The sequence below is a fragment of the Vespa crabro genome, chromosome 3, assembly GCF_910589235.1.
Source record: "Vespa crabro chromosome 3, iyVesCrab1.2, whole genome shotgun sequence".
Taxonomy (NCBI): domain Eukaryota; kingdom Metazoa; phylum Arthropoda; class Insecta; order Hymenoptera; family Vespidae; genus Vespa; species Vespa crabro.
The window spans coordinates 8,255,162-8,274,271 of NC_060957.1; the positions used below are offsets into that span (position 1 = coordinate 8,255,162).

General features: G+C 33.6%; 1 protein-coding gene across 1 annotated transcript in view; it reads right to left on the reverse strand.

Moving 5' to 3' along the window:
- LOC124422726 (cysteine-rich motor neuron 1 protein-like) overlaps window positions 1-19,110 on the reverse strand; it is a 314,191-nt gene that overhangs the window by 6,023 nt on the left and 289,058 nt on the right. The window contains exons 6-9 of the mRNA XM_046959567.1: window positions 4,051-4,233; window positions 3,651-3,869; window positions 1,538-1,896; window positions 82-495 (exon numbers count right to left, since the gene is read on the reverse strand). Of these exons, the coding sequence (XP_046815523.1) occupies window positions 82-495; window positions 1,538-1,896; window positions 3,651-3,869; window positions 4,051-4,233 (1,175 nt within the window). The remainder of the gene's footprint in view (window positions 1-81; window positions 496-1,537; window positions 1,897-3,650; window positions 3,870-4,050; window positions 4,234-19,110) is intronic.

Genomic DNA, 19,110 nt, shown 5'->3' on the forward strand with positions numbered 1-19,110 from the left:
TATAATTCTGTATTAAATTGAGGATTAATGTTCTAAAAAGGAAAATATATAAAATATAAAAAGTTAACAAAAGAATGTTACCGGACAGCCGCGTTTGTTGGTTCTGTAACCAAATCTACATTTCTTCTTGCATCCCACGAACAGAGGACAGTCCTCGTGAAGCGGTTTGCACTCGCATAAAGTGCAATCGTTCTCATCCATCATAAGACCATGCTCACAGTGAAGATCACACTTTACTTCGGGACAGACGATTTTCTTATTGTCGTCATTTTCGAAACTCTCAATTGGATGGTTCAATGTTCGATTCGACGAAGAGACAGTCGAATTTTGTTGATGTCGTTGAGGTGACAATGATGGTGACGATGAATTTGATGTTGATTGGCAGTCACAAATCGAACATCCACTCTCATCTTTTACGAGATCACAGTCTAGTTCACAGCGTGATAATTCTGGACAGAGTTTGTCCTTTTCGAATGTTGTGTGGACCATTTCGTTCTGAAAATTTGTTTTTAGATCACATAAAGAAGCAAAATGATTTTTTAAAAACATAGTAGAAAGGAATTATTTATAGGCAAAAAAAATTATTTATATTTGCGAGATTAAATAGAAAGCTTATATGATCTCTAAAATTTGTTTAATTAGATCGATAAAGATAAAGATAATAATAGCAATATTTTATTATTACTTTAAAAATAACACAAGAACTTCGTTTATTATTCCTGATTTTTTAACCCCTTTGAAAATATCAAATCTTCTCTTTTTTTTATTACATCAGCTAAAATATTTTCATATTTTAACAGAATCATGTCTGTATTTGACGAGAACAAACGTTAAAAAGATAATAATAGTTATACTGTCAAAAACACAAGCGGATAAAACGGGAAAAATTTTTACCGTCAAAGATGACAATTATTAAATGGTAGACGAGCTTTTTTAATTTTCCTTATTGGCATTATTTGCTTTCGACGTGGCGTTTTGTGTACATTAGTTATAAGTTTCCATTTTTTATTTGAAAAAATGAAAAAAAAGTACGGGTTTGTTTTTCTTCAAATAAATTTGTGTAATTTGTTTCTCGCGATAAAACCAATTTATACGTTGAAATTTGAATTCGTACGATATCGAACTTGCTATTAATAATTTGATCTTTTCTTTTTTACAAAGGAAAAAAAGTATGAAGACGATAATATCATATTAGTATCGAAAAGAAATTTTTAAAATTTTCTCATTTTTTTCTTACAGTTTAATATTACAAATATATAACCTTCCGTAATTTTTAATTAAAAAATTAGTATATTTATATTTTGTAACTTTTAATTGATTGTTGTACTATGAAATTAATTGTCAATTTATATTTAAAAATTAATATTTGCTCAGTATAAGGTATATTATATCTATATGAATATATAACTTTTATATCATATAATTTTATACTATAACTATAAGTAAGATAATAAAATTATATAGAGGATTAATGAAAAATGAAGAAATAGATTAGAACATATGTTTGACGCAAACAAGAAAGAAGAAAAAAGCTGACCTTTGTTGATTCGTAACATTCGCAAATTTGACAGCCGTCCTCGTCGGTTAAGTAACGATCGCAATTGAGGTTACAGTCGATCAAAGGAGTTTTGCAAATCGATTTGTTATCGACATCGACATCCGTCGAACTCGTTGGTTGTGGACAGTGAGAGCAACATTCGCCTGGATCTGGTGGTATTGCGTTTGCACAAGATTTGCACATGATCGCTTGACAGGATACCTGGCCATTCTCTTGGCAAGTGCAATTAACACAAGGTTCCTCTTTCCAGTGTTCACCAACTCGTCGGAAAATTCCATCTTTGAAGAAACAATTCCCAGTATTGCTACCCTCTTCCGTTTCAACCCAGTATACGGATTCTGTAAGATTCGACATTTTTAATTAACTCGTTAACTTTATAATTAAAATGACAAAAGTGATATTCAAAATGAAAGGAAAATTTTAATACCAAATGATTAAAAAAGGAATGAAAATAAAAAAAGAAAAAAGCAATGATTAATATTAAAACTACCGTACCGTATTTTTATTAAATCTATCAATTTGACGGGTACTTGGAAAGAAAATAAAAGCACTTTACTTCTTATTATTTTTAATTCATTCAATTTTAATGAAATTAAAATTTTTCATTTTCAACACTAGATGAACCTAAAATCCTTCATTTCGATTGATTTGGTAGTTCTAGTTCTAAAAAAAAAAAAGAAAAATGAAATGAATATATTCATTTTCATGATTACATCAATTAATTGACGTATGGAATATTATTAAAAAGTAAGATAATGAAGCCCGCTCGTTAGTTAAAATGTCAGGTAATAATTAAAAACTGTTAATAGAACGTAGGTATATTAGCGGTGGGGTCAAAGTTTGATACACTTTAAAATATGATTATAATGAAGCGTGATATGAAATTACCACGTTATCTAACTAGTATTAACCACTAGCACTAGGAGCATTACCACCAGTCAATATTTACCCATTACGCTTGAACCATAATTAAAAGGTAATCGATTAAAAGCGAACGTCGATGTCGTTACTTGTTTCCTCTTGGATTAGAGGGTGGATTAGAGAAGGTAGTTAGGTTTGATCGACGATCGGATACTTTCCTTAGACTTTCCTTTCGAACTTTGTATCTTCAATCCAATCTTGTATAGCTAAGGTTATGGTTAAGTTCTAATGATTATGAAATTTCAATGTGAATATGGCCAATGTTATTAAGTTCCGCGAAGTAGGGATGCAAGATAAAAGTAAGCTCATTAAAATTCAACAGGTAGTATCGTAGTTCTTAAGAGAAAAAAAAGAGAAGAGAGAGAGGGGTGGGAGTGGGGGGGGGGGGAGGAAAGAAATGGGTGATCACTCTTGTTAACTTTGTACTTAAAAATCATTTCTCCCGAATACTTCCCTCTCTTTTTTTTTCCTCTCTTTTTTCTTTTGTCTAAGCAGCACACCCTAATCGCTTTTCTCTCTTTCTGTCTCCATCGATTCGAGGACGTGCTCGTTTATTTTCCTAACTCTCTCGAGATGTCCCGAGAAAAAAGAAATGGAAATAGGTTGGCCTTAGCGTTATCACGAAGAAACACTTAGGATCGTGTGTCTCTAAGGGTAGAAAATTGTTGCTTGGCATTGATACACTATATACATGTATATCTACATGCTTAGTGGTGTGAAAGTAAAGGACAGAGGGATGAACGAGAGAGAGAGAGAAAGAGAGAGAGAGAGAGAGAACATGTGGACGACGATTGGAATTGTGATTGGGAGAGGGAGAGAATGGAGATTCGAGATATCGACCCGATATTGTGTGTACATGTATATGGGGTGAACCACGTAACTTGACCAGTCTAATTTTATTATTGGACCTTCTTCGGTGAATGGAACACCATAAATTTGATTTATTTTTATAAGTTTTTCTTTCATCAAGATCTTTAAAATTTTAAATCTAATCGAAGGAAGGTAACTTTTAATTCGTAAATAATAATTTATACTTATATATGTATAATGAATATGTATAAAAAATAAATATGTATAAATATATGTTAATATAATAATATTAATATTAATTTTCATGTTTCATCGGTGATAAGCAGGATTTTGTATTAAGATTTTTTTTTTTTCTAATTACCTGAAGCTACACAATCGTAAAGAGGACAGCAGGAACCAGGAGTATTAGGTACAGCTCGCCTGACCTCAACGGCACGTTCACCTTCTTTACAAGATGCAGGTGGACACGTAGGTACGCATTTGCATACCTCATCTTCACTTGGAACACTATCCCTGGGACAACCGTTTTCTGAACTTTGCTGCTGATCTTGTCCTTCTTGATGTCCATCTTGCTGATGTCCTGTTATCAGAATTGACACATCTTACTTCTTAATTATATCAATAATTTGTATTTTATTTTTAAACAGTTTATATTTTTTAATATATATATATATATATATATATATATATATATATATTCAATGACTATAATTTTGTAATTATTGTAATTATTATAATTATTAGATGATATGAGCTATTACCTGAGGGAAGACATTCATAACGTGGGCAGCATCTACCGGGTGTCCCAGGAATCGCATTTCTTGTTAGTAAAAGTTGTTCAGGTTCAGAACAGACCGGTGGTGAAGGACACGTCGGAGAGCATTTGCACTCGCCGTTTTCATTTTCCACGCTGTCCTCGGGACATTGCGAGCCATGCAGGAGTCCTTGGAAAAGAAAGAAAAACATGAATGTGTGAGTGGGAAGTATATTCTCTTTCTTTTTTTTTTTCTCTCTCTCTCTCTCTCTCTTCTCTTTCTTTTTCGTTCTCTCTTCAAAATAAGAAATATCGTCGGATATGAAAACTGTAACCCGTAATGTCACTCGTTGAAAATATCTGCCCACGAAAGGAGATATATCCTTCGTTCAACTTTTTCTTTTCCCTTATGTATTCCTCTCGTTTTTCTTTTTTTGTGAGAAAAAAAATTAGATAAGTTCAATTACACGTGATAATATTATGTGTTAATTATATTATGTGTGATTAATTTTAGTCATTTTGACAATTGAAAAGAAAAAAAGACAGAGAGAGAGAGAGAGAGAGAGAGAGAGAGAGAGAGAGAGAGATTTATTCATTCGGACAGTTTTCAAGTTGGAAAAGGTCGTATTCAATTAATCGATAAAAAGCTCATACGTTTGTTATAATTTAAATTGAAAAAAAAAATCGATATTCCTAGATAAATTACTATTCGGTATTTTAAATTTTGCACGTTTTTTTTGTCTTAGAAATAGGATGAAGTTTGAATTTCATTCGCCTTTCGTTCGTTCTCAAACAATATTGATGGAAAAGAAGAAAAGAATTTATTTATGATTTCGATTACAGAAATTTCTTCCTCTTTTTCTTTTTTTTCCCCATTTTTTTTTTTTTTAAAGATCAAAGAAAAAAAATTCTGGACGAACTTGAATTGAAAGACTCGACGATCCTTAAGTCGGCTTTTCTATCTCGTTCGTCGCAAATCGTAATTTGCATAGTTCTGCTTGAGTTTAAGAACTGCTCGTGCGTGCACTCGCCCGCGTCTAAGAGACGGAGAGATAGAAGAACCATTTATTAAAAGGTCGTAGAGAAGAGCGTGCGGCATTTGCGTTATGCGCTCGGAATGTTCTTATTGCAAAACGGTACTGAAGGTAGGTGAAGCGTACGCGTTTCGTAAATGGAGAACACGATCCAATCCTAGATCCGAAATCTTTCGCGTACCTCTCTTGTGAGATAGTTTCACTCGATTATGCAAAATGAAGGCAATAAAAATATAGGATTATAGCTCAAATATTAAAAATATTATAAAATATTAAAAATATTATTACTTTTGAGACATTAAGATAGAATTATATATTTATTCAAATATTTATTCGATATGTTTATTAAAAACAAAATAAAAAATTAATGAAGAATTAACGTTAAAATGGAAAACAGAAAATCAAATTTATTTTTATTTATCGATTTGTAATTAGTAATGCAAATTTTAAATATTCACGCTTGAAGACGGATAACATTCCATAAATCGCCAATAATTGTCAATCATTTTTATCATGTATTAAACTAAAAAACTGTTGTAAAGCACCTGATGATAGGCAACGTAATTTTTACATACAATTATATCTACCTACAGAAGCTTAAAAAGCTTTCTATTGCTCATGACATCGTACTGATTTAGAAAAGTCGATTCTAAGCTTTATTTAAAATACGTTCTTGTGAATCGTTTAATAAAAAAGAAAGGAAATAATTCGAACGGAGAAAGTCTTTTATGTGTTTTACAAGAAGAAAACTTGAAAAAATTATCTCTCTGAAGAATTTTATCGATAGCTATTATCTTTCTAAAGAGAAGAAATTATTATTTCAAATTGCACAAGGATTTTATAATGACCACGTGTATTCTTAAAATGGCGAACCTACATTTTCTTTTATCATGAATTCACCGAAGCGAATTTTTCTTTTTAAGAGAGAAGAGGGGATGAGAGAGAAAGAGTGAGAGAGAGAGAGAGAGAGAGAGAGAGAGAGAGAGAAAGATAGAGATAGAGTTTTTGTTTCAATTATTCATTGCAGAATGACATCATTAGAAAGAACGAATTATCAATAAAAATTTCTATTGAATCGATAGACAATGTTTTATCAATTCTCATGAATTTTATGAATATTATATTTTAGCCGATATTTAATCAACCGTTAACAAAGTTTATCAAGCAGAAATTCGACCGTTAACCATTTGACCATTATCCAATTACTTTTATATTACCATTATTCCTTCTTTTTCTCATTCTAGATCATTATAAAAAAAATCTTACATATACGAAAAATTTTTATGAAATTATTATTATAACGTTTGGACCTCGATATAAGTATAAATATATATTCATTTTATTTGGAATATTTTCTCACAAGAAAATGACGACAAATAATCGGGTATATGAATTCGGTCAATGAACAACCTAGTTCGCGACGCAGATCAAAAACTTTTCTCAAAACAAAATTCACTGACGACCGTTCATCGGGCATAAAAATTCGGTCAATGAATATCTTAAGTAGTGACGCAAATCAAAAGCTTTTACACGAGATAAAAAAATACTGACATATCAATCGGCTAAAGGATCATCTTAAAACGTAGAGGAAACTGTAAGAAACGAGAAAAAAGGGAAAAAACTCGTAATGAGATATAACAATTAATCGAATAAATCCGTTCTTCTGAAATCCTAACAGAATCCAAATGGTTATAAAAACCTTCATGTCGAAAGTAGGTAGAATCCTATATATCCATTTTTCGCACATCTTTCGCGTACAACAGTGAGAAAATCACGAACGATTTTTTTTATCTAAATCATAATATGATTTAGGTGAAAAATACGTTCTGTTTTTGATTATATAGTTTTTCCGACCTTACTAATCTGTTATGAGAAGAAAATTATTTCATCATATAAAATAATTTTCCTATTCAATCATACTCATTCTCTTTAGTATCCATGACTCGACCAGTCCGGACGTAACATTATTAACATATATTTAAAGTATTTATTCAGGCAAAAAACAATTATGTACATTAACAATATAATATTATTTTATATTTCTATTTAAAAAATTGTTTAATCACATTAAATACATTTAATAATGATATTCAGCTATTGTCCGTTGAAATGAATGTACATATATACACAAACGCACATATATATATGTATATATCTGCGTATTCATAAGAAAAAAGTAGAATGGTAAATTCGAAGAAACGATTCGATCGGAAGGATCCAATGTTAATCTTTCGAGTTCCCGGACTTTCGGCTAACGCTCTTACAAATTGCTCAGGACAGGTTACACGTGCTCAGTGGGTCGTTTCGTAGCTCGGTGAAAATTAAATCGCGAAAGAATGGTCGTATCGGCTTCATCGTATTCCGGGTATACCAGAGAAAGAGAGTAAGAAAGACAGACAGACAGAGAGAAAGAGAGAGAGAGAGAGAGAGAGAGAGAGAGAGAGAGAGAGAGAGAGAGAGAGAGAGAACGACCAGAGCACGTCCTCTTATCCACGCCCAATATCCTTTTGTACTTGGTATATACGATCACGCATATATATATATATATATATATATATATATATATATATATATATATACAAGTATACATATAGAGATACACACATATATATACGCGTATCTACGTTCACAGGATTTAATGGAATTGCTCGTTACGCCCGAATGCTTCGATCCGAGGGTTAAAAAGAGAGCTGTGCTAGTTCGTTCGTTGGAGAAAACTGCACTTTCATGCTGCAACACAAAAGCACACGACGAGTCTCTTTGTCGCATTCGAGTAAAATGCTGACGATGGGAAAACGCGTTCGCAAAGTAGATAGCAAACGTTAGGTCAGTAGCGCTAGGGGAGTAGAGAGTTCTAACGTGTGCTTCGAACAAATCTCTCGATTGGTTACTTGGTCTGACCAAAACTTGCCTCTACCACTACTATTACCACTACTACTACTACTACTACTACTACTACTACTATTACTACTACCACTATATTACTACTACTACGACTATTACTATTACTATTCAATCTATGCTTCCAACTTTCCACTCGCTTTTTAATGGCTGAACGTTTGAACCTTGATCTGTTACTGTGATCGGATACGAGAGTGAATTACGAGCGACATTTGAGTTATAGCAACGTCTCTAACTGTAGAACAATGTTAATTGTTTCTAGGATTTATTTCGTCCGTGATCAAAGCTGACGCGTTTGAAATGAAAAATTAGTCGCTCTTATATGCACGTTGAATTTTCAACATCCCTTTTTTCATTTCTCTCTCTCTCTCTCTCCCTTTCTCTCTTTCTTTCTTTCTCTCTCTCTCTCTCTCCCTTTCTCTCTTTCTTTCTTTCTCTCTCTCTCTCTCTTTCCCTCTTTCTCTCTCTTTCTTTCTCTCTCTTTCTCTCTTTATCTTTTTTTATTTCTTTCTATCTATCTCGAAATCAATCGCATCGCTTATGAGAAATAGAGAGAAAGAGAAAGAGAAAGGGAAAGAGAAAGGGAGAGAGAAAGAGAGAGAGAAAGAGAGAGGAAGAGATAACAAAAGAACAGTAACATTTGACAAAGGTTCGAGACGAAATTCTATTCAGGTAACGTCCTTCGGAAATTTTCTCGATAATCTCGACAAAGAGAGAGAGAGAGAGAGAGAGAGAGAGAGAGAATGGATGGTAGGATCGGTCCAGTCGTGGCTTCGCTTGGAACATTAACGTTAACGTTAATGCAAGGCTAGTACGACTAACGTGCTAGCTTGAAAGCTCGTAGAGCTTCGGTAGAGTACCGTCAAGGTGAATAAAAGCGTCGTCGGCCAGCTCGGATACGAGAGGACGCTCGCTGCTTCACGAAAGATTGCATTAGTCCTTCTGCCGGACGCAGGCTTGCAAGTCTTGCATACCGAATGAGCTTATTGTTAGGGAGGGCAAAGCCAACTCTTATAAGCCACGACGCGGGATTCCGTGTGAATCGGTATTGGTGTATGTCTGTGTTGTTATTGGTGTTAGAGGTACAGAGCACAGCATCCCTCGTTTCTCGTCCCATTCTCGTCTCGTTCTTCTCTGTTCGTGCACTGCCTTCTCAACTCCTCCTCATACTCCCACTCTCAGCCCTTTTCTCCTTTGTTTACCGTCTTTCCCAACGCAACACCCTCAACTTTTTTCCTCTAGTCTCTCTCTCTTTCTCTCTCTGTCTCTCTCTCTCTCTCTCTCTCTCTCTCTCTCTCTCTCTCTCTCTCTCTCTCTCTCTCTCTCTCTCTCTTTCTTTGTGTCAGCATGCAACCGACGTCGTTGGCAAACTTTGCATTCTTTTTTTTCCTTATTCTTCCTTCTGTTAGAGACTCTCCCTTTCTCTCTTTATCTCTCTTTTTCTCTTTTTTTTCTTTTTCTTTCAAGAGAGAAAGAGAGAGAGAGAGAGAGAGAGAGAGAGAGAGAGAGAGAAAGAGAGACTTTTATCGCGATTTTAAAGATATACCGACTAGTTAATGTTTTCTGATGCGGTTATCAGGAAAATAATAGCTTCTTTGTTTTTTTTTTTCTTTTTTCGTTATACTTGGACGATATATGTAAATAAAGCGTACGTATATATATATATAAGTCTACAGATGACAAGAATATTTATTCTTTAAAAAGTCTGCGAGACAAGTGCTCAAAAATATTTAAAGAATTTATTTTAAGAAATTGGAAAAATTTGTGAAAGGATTGTTTTTTATTTTATCATGACACATGTCGCACTATATAGAAAGTGGATTTGTTCTTGAATTTATGCATAAACGTAGAACGCGTATCCTTGGTTTCTCCGAATAAATATTAAAGTGGCTAAAAAGGATAAATAGGAAGATCGATCGAACATGAAAAAGCGCTGGAGTTATGGTGAAAGTAATGTTGTCGCTCGAAGCCTGAGGCATGCTCTTGCGAATGATATTACTTTCCTTCTATTCCTTTTTACAAAGTCCTCTCTCTTTCTCTCCCTTTCTCGTAATTCTACTTTTATGACTCTATGAAGCTTTGCCCGAGTCTTCTTTTTGTTTTCTCTTCTATTTCTTTTTTCTTTTTTTGTCTTTTTTCCTTTTTTTCTTTCTTATGCACGGTCAATCGTTAAAGGTAATTCAGTGGGTCTATTTCACTTTGTAGATCTTCTCATGTTTTGGATATAGTATCCTCAGGTATCATTTGAAACTTTTTGAAAAAAAATAAAAATAAATTTCTTTTACGATATAATGCATGTATTCACAGACATACATATTAATAGGTAGTAGTTTTTATACATATATATATATATATATATATATATATAATAATATATATATATATAATATATAATATATATATATATATAATAATATATATATATATATGTTAATCATGAATATCATGAATATATGTGCGTATTCATTATAATCATTGTTAATCTCACTGAAAATAGGAAATGTTTATGGAAATTGTAAAATCGAAGAAAGAAAAGAGAGAGAGAGAGAGAGAGAGAGAGAGAGAGAGCGAGGATCATCCCAATGACTATTTATTTTTCAATCATATTGAATTTATGCGAAAGAAGTGATACTTTTTAATATAGATATTTTTTTTAAGAGGTTTCACCAAGAGAAGACCTATTACAAGCAACCGTACGTGAAGATTCGCAATACGTGTGGATCGATTGCGAATCAACCTTATTTGTTTTTTTTTTTGAGCTCCTTTTCTAACCCTCAAGCTATAAAATCAAACAGAGAGAAGCCTTGGCAATCTTCCCCGGTAAGATTTCGGTAATAGCTTTTCGTCGTCTGATCAATGTAAACTTTTCATGAAAAGAGTTCACTTTCATTTTTTCGAACCAATATCGATAATCTTAGATTAAATGACCCGATCGAGGCTTCATCTCTTTTTTGTATCATTTGAATTTTAGTTTCATTTTTTTTTCTTTTTCTTTTTTTTTTTTCTAATAAGGAATAAGATTCTCATTTAAATAGAGCCTATGAATTATTTCGAATGTCAAGTAAATTTAAAAAATTTTATTAACATTAATTATTATTCATTATTATAATCGCAATAATAATAATAACGAGAGAAAATAAACTTTAGGACCTGTTAGAGATTAGAATCTAAAAGACGTTGATAGGCAGCTGCCCTTTCTTTCTCTCTCTCACCCTCTAACCACAAAATAGTACTCATCTTGGTTTAATGAAAAAGAAAGAAAAGTAAAAGAAGAAGAAAAAAAGAAAATAAGAAAAAAACAAAAGAAAGAATCAAAGAACATGGGCTTCACCTTGGGGAGAGTTACGAGCAAACCATTCGTTAGCCAAGATAAGCAATCAATGATACAACAACTAGAAAGAGAAGATAAGCGATCATCGGGATTGTTCATTGTGCGAAAGAAAGGAGAAACCTTCTCGACTGAAGAAAGAGATAACGAATGAAATAGCAGACATGATAAAGCTCACAATAACAACAAGGAAACTTGGAATTCGTTCTCCTCTGATCTGTATGTTATATGTTGTGAAGTTTGCAGATATCATGGCACGCGTTTACATTTGTTTATGAAGGAAAGAGAGAGAGAGAGAGAGAGAGAGAGAGAGAGAGAGAGAGAGAGAGAGAGAGAGAGAGAAGCTTTCACCCTTGAGACTCGTAATCCTCCCGCGAGTAAGGACCAAGTTGAGAAACGACCTTTGACCGGTATTCTCTTCGGTCACGTCGAGCACCGACACCGAAAACTTGCCGGCCTTTCCTTCTCCATAACGAGAACGATCTTATCGTTGCCCAAAATCTCCGGACAACGAAATTGCTGAATCCAGAATCGTGAGGAGAGTCGTTCGAGTAATGAAAGTGGGTAAGAAAAGAAACAAATTCGTGAAATGTTCTTATATCGTGAAAAGAAAAAAAAATATATATATATATATATATATATATATATATATATATATACATTTACATAGGTATCCTTTTCGCCAGTTTAAAGTGACAAAGAATTGGAGAACCATTGAAACTTTCTTCATTTTATTTAAATACACGTATTGCAACAAAACGAACTTGGTAAATATAGTTCGTAGCTTGGAAAGAATATTTATCAGATGGTATCCGTTGCATCTGCAGAGTGAATAGTTTTTAGTTAGTAAAGAAAATCTATTATAGAAATTAAATATTTTATTTATCGATCCAAAAGTTCTAATAATCAGTCTCATTATATTTAAAATTATAATTAAGAATATTTCAGACTATTAAATATTATTAAGAAAGTATTGCCAAATGTAATAATTAATTATCTAATGGATGAGATTAATCGTTAAGTCAAGATTTTGTAAGGAAAAGATTTCAATGGATATATTTTTTATATAATGAATTTTTAATTTTGTTTATTTACCAATTTAAAAATAAATAATTAATAACGTAATATTAAAATGTTAAAAATATTTTCTATTATCAGTTGATAACATGTTAACAGAGGTTAACTTTGCAATCGTGAAATTTGAAATGTGAGCATCATATTTTCTAGAATAGACGTACACGTGATTCTTTCCACAGAGAAGGCTTTCTGTGGGGGATCAACGAGATGTGTTATTCGATTCTTACGTTCTGCTGCTCACGTCATACCAATATTCTCTCTCTCTCTCTCTCTAACCGAGAGTTTTGATATTCCATACATTTCTAGATATTTCGCCTGTCCAATATCAAAGCTTTAGCTTCATTCGTTCTGCTATATTTTGATTTTTATACAAAACACCCTTGTATTTGGTTATATAAACGATGAACACGAAACAAAATTTAACGAGAATGATAGGAAATGAAAAATATTGTGCTTATTATCGTTATAAAGCATTAAAGTTAACAAAACTATTGTAATTAGAAAATAAAATGTTGATCAAAGGAAACGAAAAAACTTGGCCATTACGAAAGAAAAAAATTTAACGATAGTGAAACTGAATATAAAAATTTAAGATATTAACAATGTTTGGATGTTACTTTTTTTTTGTAAAGATATAAGTGTATAATCGAACAATTCTTAAAAACATTTACCGATTAAAAAATAAATAATTAATATTAAAATGTTAAAAATATTTTCTAATATCAGTTGGTAATATGTTAACAGAGGTCAATTTTGTAATCGCGAGATTTTAAACATTAACATTATATTTTCAAGAATATATTCACTTATACGATTGAGTAATATAAAAGTTTGTTATCAGAATCGATAGTCAATATTAAATAAATGAAGATAAACATAAATTTTACTTTGAGTAAAATAAGGCATGACGGAAGAAGGGAAATAGTAACCCTTCTAAATATTAATTTAATTAATTAATTAAGAAAAGTGAGAAATGGGGGATATCTTAATGCTTCAAATCGATATCGAGAAAATAAGTCACTTTTATTGTATTAAATCATTTATTGAACGATTAACAATATTCTATTAAATATATGTATATATTATTTTTACTTATATATTCAACGATCTCTCATTTTGTACATAACCATAGCGTTTTACTCTTGCTTATAGGAGAAACGTTTAACATCGGATTAATCCGCGTCATTTGGATTCCCAGGGAGCGTCGCGGTATTGTCAAAGTAACTTAAATTAGCCGAGTTTCCCTGGTTGCCTGGTGGCAATGGTACGAGAGAGGAATGCCAGAGAAGAGAAAGTAGTGGTAACGAAATAGAAGAGGGTAAGTGGTAGAGGAGAGAGGATGAGGATGACGAGGATAGAGAATAAACGTGCGAGTCAGAAATTTCGTGATGCCGTGTGTAGGAGAAGTACCGAGAGACCATTTGCTTTGACGTCATTACTGAAGGACGAAGGTTAGCAGCAGCAGTAGTACCGTGGCAAAGCGAGCCTTCGTATACCGTTGGTAAATTAGTAGCTCGAGTGTGCAACGGTGCAAGGAGGGTTCACGTTAACGGGTTAACGCCGTGTTACTGCTAGCTGTTGCTGCTTGGCGTCCCCAGTAAATTCGAAGACGCGAGAAGTTGATGTTAGACGACGATATTAGTCGTCGTCGTCGTCGTCGTCGTCGTCGTCGTCGTCGTCGTCGTCGTCGTCATCATCGTAGGCGTTTTTTTCCTCGAGAAGAATGTAAAGAGACTCTTGAGAAAGAGAAGGGAAATGGAAGGGAGGGAGAGAGAGAGAGAGAGAGAGAGAGAGAGAGAGAGAGAGAGAGAGAGAGGTCAAGTCCTTTCTGATTGGTCATCGTCATTGCGTCTCTTAAGAAAAAATTTTGTTTCATTCTATCTTTCGTCTTATACAGCAAAATTCGCATTACAGGAAAATTCGATTAATGTTACTACTGTTGGTGGTACTGCTGGTACTATTGGTACTATTGCTGTCTACTACTACTACTATCAACAGTTTTGCACTTCGTCAACTTTATTATAATGAAACGAGAGACGATCGTCAATCCGTTAACGATTCTATCAGTTTTCTGAGAATACTTTTGGGAAGAGAACTTGATGAGATCTATGATTTCATTCGATGCTTTCTTTTACTTATTTACGTAATTTCGAATAGAACCAAATCGTTTCACCGTTATATCAGAATTGATGAAAATCATCATTTTTAATTTTGATCTTACAGTTTGACGTGCTTTAAACAAAGAGCTTCGATTCTTTTCTCTGAACTTTATTTCACATAACCGCCATGTCAGATCCATCCACCTCCTCTAACATCCGCTTACCATATTTCCTCGTGATCGATAGATTTTACGAGCTTTTTAGGTGTTTGATCAACCTGAAAAGAGACTTTACTCTCATCAATCTCCTATCGGATGACCCTGATCTTTTTCTTTTCGTTTACCTTCAAAGCCTAGAATCAATATATAGGAACGCTTCCGTGTTTCTATATAGAAGGGAATGAAAAGAGTGAGAACAAAGGGTGAGGTAAAAATATGTAAAAGCGTCGGATACTGAAGTATAACTTTCTACGAATATTTCTATGAAATTTAAAAAGAATATCAAAATTTGAGAACATCGATCGATATTAACGTGTTACATTTTCCTTTTATGATAGTAACTCGTTCATTTTATTTTTTTCCTTCTTTCTGTTTGTTCTTTCCTTTTTTCTTTTTTCTTTTTTTCTTTTTTTTCCTTTAAGGATCGTTATAAATCTAGATCCTCTAACCCAGCAAACGATCTCGAGGACTATCAGGAGAAATGACAAAACTTGTTAAAAAACGATGGAATGCTTGCTGACGTAGAAGATGCGTCATTAACGTGACGGAAGTGCTGAAATTCGTGTCTCTCATCGTTTTTTCCCTTTCTCTCTCATATGAAGAGAAAAAGCCGACTCTTCTTTTTCTTTTAATCTTTCTCTCTCTCTCTCTCTCTCTCTCTCTCTCTCTCTCTTTTGTCTTTTATTTCTTTTTCTTCTTTTTTACCCATTCTTTTCACAACTCCAACGTTCGTTTCTCGTGACGTTGCGAGGACTCGGTAACTCATTTACAGTAATACGTTTCCGTGAGGCAGAAGGGGGTTCAAAAAGGGGTAAAGGAGGGTTGTTGAAGAGAGGGTTGAGACTATAGGATGAGTAAGTACAGAGTTGGGGTAGGTCGGGAATACTCGGAGAGCATCAGAATGCGGCGTAAAAGTCGGACCCTGCTGTGCTATTAATTCTTTCCGCTTTTTTGTTTTGTCTTCTTTAACTATAGCGACGTTTGCACCATCCTATGTAGCCTCTTCGCATTGTCAACGTCCCAAATACACTATCTTTCTCTCTCTCTTTTTCTCTCTCTTTTATCGAGGGTATGCTACTTGGAACATTGCATGGATCTACTAACACCAATCGCTTACAAACTTCTTCACCAAGAGTCTTCGAACATTTTTCTTCTTCTTTTCTCTCAATACCAATTCATTGCTATGTTTTTTCTTTCTTTCTTTCGTACTAAAAAACGTACGAATTTGTAGATTATTTCAATTAGGATGATAGTTTAAGCGAATATTATGGAGTAGTGTGTATGTATGTTTGAGAGTTTGCGCGTGTATGTGTGATTTAATGTTGTTAATCGTTTAGTTCGTATAGAAAAATAAAAAAAAGAAAAAAAAAGAAAAAGACAAAAACAAATCGTATTCTCAATCAAATACAAATTTGTATTCGATCATACATATGGGAATAACGAATGATTATTTATCGTTAATAAAAATTAAGAATGTAACGAGTTCGTTAAAATTCGTAAGACATTGAAATAAATTGAGATTCGATTTGACATCAAAAATTATTGCTCCAGATAATAAAGAAATTTCACGATTGATAGGAGTCCCTCGAACGCGTTAGGAGTTTGATTAATTAAAAAAGTATTCTCTTTCTACTCGTGTCGGTCTATAAATTGAGATAAACGTAATGTCCTAATTAACGAGTACGGTACGTCGAGTATGTAATATCGAGTATGTCGCAATTAATGTCGGACGCGTTCTATCCCTCTCTCTCTTTCTCTCTCTCTCTTTCCCTCTTCCTACCTCCCTCTCCCTCCCACCCTCTCTCTCTCTCTCTTTGTCTCTCTTTCCCTCTTCCTACCTCCCTCTCCCTCCCTTCCTCCCTCTCTCTCTCTCTCTTCTCTCGTTTTATAACGTGGTCGCGTGAACGCGAGCGCACGTTATCGTGCCGCTTAAAGTACACGCTAAATTAATTCGCAACGAGCGCCAATAGCATTAATTTGCACAAGGGACGTCGCCGTCGGACGATGAGAAACGAGAAGAGGGTTGCGTTTACGAACCAAATGGATATTAAAAATCACCGTGAAGAACTTGACGGAAAATTAAATCCACGCTAACGAAGCACACTTGTGTCTCGTTTATACGAGTTCATCTCTCATAGAGAGTAAGCGCATTATAAATAATATACACCATCGGCTATAATCATTTCGACGGATGTATAACGTGAGAAAAATTATCAATTTATTAATATTCGTTGCGTGTCTCGAATTTATATTATTTTATTGAACGATCATATGAGATTATTGAACGTATTTTCATTTTAATTACGATCGATTATAATGATCGATAAAATATAATTTTTTGATCGAAAGATATAAGATTACGATCGATGAACGAATTTTAAGTATGCGTGTGTCTATGTGCGTGTTAGTGTGTCTTTTTGTGATCGATTTCTCCCTATATATTATCTTAAAGATATTTGGCAACTCAATATCCGAGAAAATATAAATAATATATAATAACAATAATAATAATAATATAACTCGCTAATAATTATAAGAATTTTCACGTCAAGCTTAGAAGAGAGAAATAAAGTGGTAAAGGTAATTTCATTATTTGGCTAAGGAAACGAAGTTTTTGTATAAAAAAAAAAAACAAAAAAAAAAAAAATAATAATAAAGAAAATCAAAAAAATAAAAAAAATAAAAAAATAAAAGTAAGAAGAAAGAAAAAGAGGAAAAAGAAAAAATAAAGGTAAAAAATTTGACGAAAAACCTCTGTAATACGCGACACTGGGCGAACGTTTAAAGCTGTAGTAACTTCGAGTACGATAAGTCGTGTGCTTGAGCGCACTCACGTGGAACTATCCACACGGTGGAAAGCGCATTAACAATATAATACCGTATACTAATTACGCCATCACATATAACATATAACCTCAGCTAGTCGTCCTAGTAGGTATACCAGAGCGAAACTTGTTCGCCGTGAAAACTTTTAACGCCACGAACGTGAGCGTTGAGTGATTAAACTTTTCGTGTAGCGACGCCCTCGCGCGCGCGTTATTCAAGCGTGCCCGCAACTTGAATAATGAACGTTAGCTACGTGTCATGTAATTATCATCGAAAGAAGATAGAAAATGAAGCTGAAATAACATATTTTTTTCTCTTTTCTTTCTTTCTTTCTTTTTTTCTCTTTTTTTTTTTTATTCATTAAAATTAATCCTTTTTTCATGATAGACGTATGTTTTTGTATCTGTATCTGCATATATATTTAATATATATATATATATAATATTATTATATATATATATATATTATTTATATATATTATTTGTATGCTAGCCAATTAGATTTATTCTGAATACTAATTAAGAAGACAAACAAGATGAGATAGGATCGATCGATCAACAACAATTTTGTTATACGAAGAGTGAATAAGAGAAAGAAAGATGAATGAGAGATTCGACAATTTTATTAGTTTAGTTTGCGCGATTTCAGCGATTCTCTATGAAACCATCGACAAATCTGTAGCGCGTAGTTTCAAACGGGAAAAGCTATTACTGTGCTATCAGGCTGTTACTCTCTTTCTCTCTCTCTCTCTCTCTTTCACTCTCTATTTCTCTCATTCGTTCGTACATTTACTCTTTCTCTCTCTCTCTCTCTCTCTCTCTCTCTCTCTCTCTCTCTCTCTCTCTCTCTCTCTCTCTCTCTGAATTTTCCCTCGAGTGACATATTTTTTTTACGCATGTATTTCTGTCGACGACGCGAGAGATACATTTCTCTCACACTCACTATCTCTCCCTTTCTCTCTTCTCGTCTCTCGTGTATTCCCATTCGCAAATCAAATACTCCTACCCAATCCCGTTCCGTTTGTTCGGTATGATCGATTAAAACCGGCGCGTACCGTGGCTACTACCATCAACATTCGTGTATGTATATATATATATATATATATATATATATATATATATATATATCCGAGCAAAACCAGCTCCTGAAACCGAATAAAATATTGTTTCAGACGATGGACAAACGATCTGGTCAATTGCAGAATTAATGATTTTTCTAATCCTTTTTCCACCCCCTCCTTTCTTTCTCTCTTCCTCTTGTTCATTTATTCTTTGCTTCGTTGAACTTCCGCGTAACAACGTATTGGTTGCCGTTATTTGGCACCCTGCCCAGCCTATTTTCTCTCTTATTTTCTTTCTCTCTTTCTCTCTCTAACTCTATTTATGTCTCTCTTCCCCTTCTCTCTCTTTCTCTCTCTTTCTCTTTCTCGTTTTCTCTTTTCCTCTCTAGCTTAAATCGTTCCTACTTCCGCAACGTGCCATTATTTATTTCATATTTTTCGATGGAACGCGCAACGCGTCGAAATTTCGTTATCGTTTTCTCCATCCCCCTTCTCCTTCTACCACCGTTAAAGTTAGGCATGAA